We start from the raw sequence: 6,886 nt of genomic DNA, 5'->3' as shown, positions 1-6,886 counted from the left end.
ATAACAGAGTTGACATAACAGAGTTGACATAACAGAGTTGACGTAACAGAGCTAACATAACAGAGTTGCCATTACTGAGTTAACATAACAGAGTTGACATAACAGAGTTGACGTAACAGAGCTAACATAACAGAGTTGCCATTACTGAGTTAACATAACAGAGTTAACATAACAGAGTTGACATAACAGAGTTGACATAACAGAGTTGACATAACAGAGTTGACATAACAGAGTTAACGTAACAGAGTTGACGTAACAGCGTTGACGTAACAGAGTTGACATAACAGTTTACATAACAGAGTTGACATAACAGAGTTGCCATTACTGAGTTAACATAAGAGTTGACATAACAGAGTTGACGAAACAGAGATGATGTAACAGAGTTGATGTAAGAGTTGCCTTTACTGAGTTAACATAACAGAGTTGACGTAACATAGCTAACATAACAGAGATGACGTAACAGAGTTGATGTAAGAGTTGCCATTACTGAGTTGACATAGGAGAGTTGACATAACAGAGTTGACGTAACAGAGTTGACGTAACAGAGTTGACATAACAGAGTTGACATAACAGAGTTGACATAACAGAGTTGACATAACAGAGTTGACATAACAGAGTTGACGTAACAGAGTTGACATAACAAAGATGACGTAACAGGCTAAACATAACAGAATTGACGTAACAGAGTTGACGTAACAGAGTTGATGTAAGAGTTGCCATTACTGAGTTGACATAAGAGAGTTGACATAACAGAGTTGACGTAACAGAGTTGACGTAACAGAGTTGACGTAACAGAGTTGACGTAACAGAGATGACGTAACAGAGTTGACATAACAAAGTTGACATAACAGAGTTGATGTAAGAGTTGCCATTACTGAGTTAACATAACAGAGTTGACATAACAGAGTTGACATAAGAGTTGATGTAAGAGTTGCCATTACTGAGTTAACATAACAGAGTGAGTTGACATAAGAGAGTTGACATAACAGAGTTGACGTACAGAGTTGACATAACAGAGTTGACATAACAGAGTTGACATACAGAACAGTACCTATATAGAAGTTGGTGACAGTCCTCATCTGCTGGTGCCTGGTGATAACGTGGATGACCAGAGAGTTTCCCACCAGGCCGACCAGCATGATGAGGCTGAACAGGGTGGGCACCAGCCAGGCATCCACCAGCACCGGGGGTCCCTGAACATCCTGGTCCTCCAGAGAGGCTGACCGGTTACACAGTAAGCCTGAGAGGTCCGTTTCGGCCAGGGGAAGGAGGCTGCTCGGACCGGTCTCCACGGGGCTGTCCGTCATTATGCACAAGTACTGCAGCAAGTCCACTGCCCTGATCTAAAATAAGCAATAGTGGAAAAAGGATGTTAAAATTTTTGTTCTATAATATTTTTTTCAAATTCATGTTCCAATCAACTTGAGACAAAAACATTTATTTACTGGATCTAAATCAGGTAAATAAAGGTGAAAATAATATCTAATTTCTGTTTGATCTGTGTTTAGAATCATTTATCAAAAGGTAGAGGTCGCGTCACCTGTTCGGAGAATTCCTCTTTTAGCTCACTCCTACCAAGAAGTTCTGGACACTCGACGACCAGTTCAGATCTCACACAGGAGATGGTGTCCTCCAGTGTCCTCCTACACCCTGGTTAATGTTCGCTCCAGTGTCCTCCTGCACCCTGGTCAATCTGTAAAATATCAGCTCTCAGTTCAAAGCACTCTGTCAAAGCCACGGACAGACAGACAGCACTGACTTCAGAGGTAGAGAGAAGAGAGGGTAGGGGGAGGGGATAGAGGGTAGAGAGGGGAGGGGGAGGGGGTAGAGAGGGGAGGGGGAGGGGGTAGAGCGGGGAGGGGGAGGGGGGGTAGAGAGGGGAGAGGGGAGGGGGTAGAGAGGGGAGAGGGGAGAGGGGTAGAGAGGGGAGAGGGGAGGGGGGTAGAGAGGGGAGAGGGGAGGGGAGAGGGGAGGGGGGAGGGGGTAGAGGGGGTAGAGAGGGGAGGGGGTAGTGAGGGGAGGGGGTAGAGAAGGGAGGGGGTAGTGAGGGGAGGGGGGAGGGGGTAGAGAGGGGAGGGGGTAGTGAGGGGAGGGGGGAGCGGGGGAGGGGGTAGAGAGGGGAGGGGTAGAGAGAACAAAGAGTGAACATTGGTTGTGGATGGTAGTCAGTAAGTGTTTGAGAGGTGGTGTGAGTGTGTGTTTTCTGTAATGTACGTAATTAATTCAGGGACCTGTTACCCTTTATGTTTTTGGCTGCAGTCAGGATGGGTAGTCAGTCAGTCAGGTTGGGTAGTCAGTCAGGTTGGGTAGTCAGTCAGTCAGGTTGGGTAGTCAGTCAGTCAGGTTGGGTAGTCAATCAGTCAAGTTGGGTAGTCAGTCAGACAGGTTGGGTAGTCAGTCAGTCAGGTTGGGTAGTCAGTCAGTCAGGTTGGGTAGTCAGTCAGACAGGTTGGGTAGGCAGTCAGTCAGTCAGGTTGGGCAGTCAGTCAGTCAGGTTGGGTAGTCAGTCAGTCAGGTTGGGTAGTCAGTCAGTCAGTCAGGTTGGGCAGTCAGTCAGTCAGGTTGGGCAGTCAGGTTGGGTAGTCAGACAGTCAGTCAGGTTGGGCAGTCAGGTTGGGTAGTCAGACAGTCAGTCAGGTTGGGCAGTCAGTCAGTCAGGTTGGGTAGTCAGCCAGGTTGGGTAGTCAGTCAGTCAGTCAGGTTGGGCAGTCAGGTTGGGTAGTCAGTCAGTCAGGTTGGGCAGTCAGGTTGGGTAGTCAGAGAGTCAGTCAGGTTGGGCAGTCAGTCAGTCAGGTTGGGTAGTCAGCCAGGTTGGGTAGTCAGTCAGTCAGTCAGGTTGGGTAGTCAGTCAGACAGGTTGGGTATTCAGACAGTCAGGTTGGGCAGTCAGTCAGTCAGTCAGGTTGGGTAGTCAGTCAGGTTGGGTAGTCAGCCAGGTTGGGTAGTCAGTCAGTCAGACAGGTTGGGTAGTCAGTCAGCCAGGTTGGGTAGTCAGCCAGGTTGGGTAGTCAGTCAGTCAGGTTGGGTAGTCAGACAGTCAGTCAGGTTGGGCAGTCAGTCAGTCAGGTTGGGTAGTCAGCCAGGTTGGGTAGTCAGTCAGTCAGTCAGGTTGGGTAGTCAGTCAGTCAGGTTGGGTAGTCAGACAGTCAGGTTGGGCAGTCAGTCAGTCAGTCAGGTTGGGTAGTCAGTCAGGTTGGGTAGTCAGCCAGGTTGGGTAGTCAGTCAGTCAGACAGGTTGAGTAGTCAGTCAGACAGGTTGGGTAGTCAGCCAGGTTGGGTAGTCAGCCAGGTTGGGTAGTCAGTCAGTCAGGTTGGGTAGTCAGACAGTCAGTCAGTCAGTCAGACAGGTTGGGTAGTCAGACAGTCAGTCAGGTTGGGCAGTCAGTCAGTCAGTCAGACAGGTTGGGTAGTCAGTCAGACAGGTTGGGTAGTCAGTCAGTCAGGTTGGGTAGTCAGCCAGGTTGGGTAGTCAGTCAGTCAGGTTGGGTAGTCAGACAGTCAGTCAGGTTGGGCAGTCAGTCAGTCAGTCAGGTTGGGTAGTCAGACAGTCAGTCAGTCAGACAGGTTGGGTAGTCAGACAGTCAGTCAGGTTGGGCAGTCAGTCAGTCAGTCAGGTTGGGTAGTCAGTCAGTCAGACAGGTTGGGTAGTCAGTCAGTCAGACAGGTTGGGTAGTCAGTCAGTCAGACAGGTTGGGTAGTCAGTCAGCCAGGTTGGGTAGTCAGTCAGTCAGCCAGGTTGGGTAGTCAGTCAGTCAGCCAGGTTGGGTAGTCAGTCAGTCAGTCAGGTTGGGTAGTCAGTCAGTCAGCCAGGTTGGGTAGTCAGTCAGTCAGACAGGTTGGGTAGTCAGTCAGTCAGACAGGTTGGGTAGTCAGTCAGTCAGCCAGGTTGGGTAGTCAGTCAGACAGGTTGGGTAGTCAGTCAGTCAGACAGGTTGGGTAGTCAGTCAGTCAATCAGGTTGGGTAGTCAGTCAGACAGTATGTCAGACAGGTTGGGTAGTCAGTCAGACAATCAGGTTGGGTAGTCAGTCAGACAGTATGTCAGACAGGTTGGGTAGTCAGTCAGACAGTCAGGTTGGGTAGTCAGACAGTCAGTCAGGTTGGGTAGTCTGTCAGTCAGTCAGGTTGGGCAGTCAGTCAGTCAGTCAGGTTGGGTAGTCAGTCAGTCAGACAGGTTGGGTAGTCAGTCAGACAGTTAGTCAGGTTGGGTTGCAAGACAGTCAGTCAGGTAGCCAGTTACAATGAAGACTGATCATTTTACCGTCTGTCTATTATGATGGACTACTGACATCCTCCAAGCTCTCTCTCTCTCTCTCTCTCTCTCTCTCTCTCTCCCTCCCCATTCCCACCTGCTGAGGGGATACCATGTTTCTATTTTATAATGCCACAGGCCCAAGTACAGTGAAATGCCTCTCTTGTAGCTCTAACCAAACAAGGCCGTAATCAATAACAATCTAATTGTCACGTCCTGACCATATACTTAGGTATTTTTGTATTATATTTGGTCAGGACGTGGCAGAGTTATGTTTGGTTATGGTATAGTGGGGTTGTGAGTGTTGGTTTAGGTTCTAGGTTAGTCAGTCAATACCATACTATATACAGGGTCAGTTAATACCATACTATATACAGGATCAGTTAATACCATACTATATACAGTCAATACCATACTATATACAGGGTCAGTTAATACCATACTATATACAGGGTCAGGTAATACCATACTATATACAGTTAATACCATACTATATACAGGGTCAGTTAATACCATACTATATACAGGGTCAGTTAATACCATACTATATACAGGGTCAGTTAATACCATACTATATACAGTTAATACCATACTATATACAGTTAATACCATACTATATACAGTCAATACCATACTATATACAGGGTCAGTTAATACCATACTATATACAGGGTCAGTTAATACCATACTATATACAGTTAATACCATACTATATACAGTTAATACCATACTATATACAGTTAATACCATACTATATACAGGGTCAGTTAATACCATACTATATACAGTTAATACCATACTATATACAGTTAATACCATACTATATACAGGGTCAGTTAATACCATACTATATACAGGGTAAGTTAATACTATACTATATACAGGGTCAGTCAATACCATACTATATACAGGGTCAGTTAATACCATACTATATACAGGTAATACCATACTATATACAGGGTCAGTTAATACCATACTATATACAGTTAATACCATACTATATACAGGGTCAGTTAATACCATACTATATACAGGTAATACCATACTATATACAGGGTCAGTTAATACCATACTATATACAGGGTCAGTTAATACCATACTATATACAGGGTCAGTTAATACCATACTATATACAGGGTCAGTTCAATACCATACTATATACAGGATCAGTTAATACCATACTATATACAGGATCAGTTAATACCATACTATATACAGTTAATACCATACTATATACAGTTAATACCATACTATATACAGGATCAGTTAATACCATACTATATACAGGGTCAGTTAATACCATACTATATACAGGGTCAGTTCAGTACCATACTATATACAGGGTCAGGTAATACCATACTATATACAGGGTCAGTTAATACCATACTATATACAGTTAATACCTTACTATATACAGTTAATACCATACTATATACATTTAATACCATACTATATACAGTTAATACCATACTATATACAGGGTCAGTTAATACCATACTATATACCTGGTCAGTTAATACCATACTATATACAGGGTCAGTTAATACCATACTATATACAGGGTCAGTTAATACCATATTATATACAGGGTCAGGTTAATACCATACTATATACAGGGTCAGGTTAATACCATACTATATACAGGGTCAGTTAATACCATACTATATACAGGGTCAGTTAATACCATACTATATACAGTTAATACCATACTATATACAGTTAATACCATACTATATACAGTTAATACCATACTATATACAGGGTCAGTTAATACCATACTATATACAGGGTCAGGTTAATACCATACTATATACAGGGTCAGTTAATACCATACTATATACAGTTAATACCATACTATATACAGGGTCAGTTAATACCATACTATATACAGGGTCAGTTAATACCATACTATATACAGGGTCAGTTAATACCATACTATATACAGTTAATACCATACTATATACAGGGTCAGTTAATACCATACTATATACAGGGTCAGTTAATACCATACTATATACAGTTAATACCATACTATATACAGGCCCAAGTACAGTGAAATGCCTCTCTTGTAGCTCTAACCAAACAAGGCCGTAATCAATAACAATCTAATTGTCACGTCCTGACCATATACTTAGGTATTTTTGTATTATATTTGGTCAGGACGTGGCAGAGTTATGTTTGGTTATGGTATAGTGGGGTTGTGAGTGTTGGTTTAGGTTCTAGGTTAGGTTTTCTATGTGTAGGTTGGGTGCTGGACTCTCAATTTGTAACGTTCGTCGTTATAGAGGGACCAAGGCGCAGCGGAGGTTTGGTTCATCATCATTTTTATTAGAACGGTGAACCAGCAAAACAATAAACGATACCATGAACGAACAGCTTCACAGGCTACGAATAGCAATGCAAATACAATTCCCCACCAACAGCGTGGGGGAAAATGAACTTAAATGAGATCCCAATCAGAGACAACTAGCGACAGCTGTCTCTGATTGGGAAGACAGAAACCAACATAGAAATACTCCCCAATAGAGCCAACACAAGGCTCCAACGCAAAACAGAAAACAAACACAGGAAAACCACCCAACATAAACCACCCTGACCCAAAACACCTGAGTTCACCCGGTCAGGGCGTGACAGTA

General features: G+C 43.8%; 1 protein-coding gene across 1 annotated transcript in view; it reads right to left on the bottom strand.

Annotated features, from left to right (window-relative positions):
* LOC115165116 (G-protein coupled receptor 54-like) overlaps nucleotides 1-1,719 on the bottom strand; it is a 10,085-nt gene extending 8,366 nt beyond the window's left edge. The window contains exons 1-2 of the mRNA XM_029718150.1: nucleotides 1,541-1,719; nucleotides 1,052-1,343 (exon numbers count right to left, since the gene is read on the bottom strand). Coding sequence (XP_029574010.1) covers nucleotides 1,052-1,307 — 256 coding nt within the window. The 5' untranslated portion in view covers nucleotides 1,308-1,343; nucleotides 1,541-1,719. The remainder of the gene's footprint in view (nucleotides 1-1,051; nucleotides 1,344-1,540) is intronic.
* Between the last annotated feature and the right edge of the window lie 5,167 nt (nucleotides 1,720-6,886).

Source organism: Salmo trutta, chromosome 27 (assembly GCF_901001165.1).
Source record: "Salmo trutta chromosome 27, fSalTru1.1, whole genome shotgun sequence".
Classification (NCBI taxonomy): Eukaryota; Metazoa; Chordata; class Actinopteri; order Salmoniformes; family Salmonidae; genus Salmo; species Salmo trutta.
The sequence above is the reverse complement of the archived record's forward strand: the minus strand, read 5'-3'. Positions and strand labels throughout refer to the sequence as shown.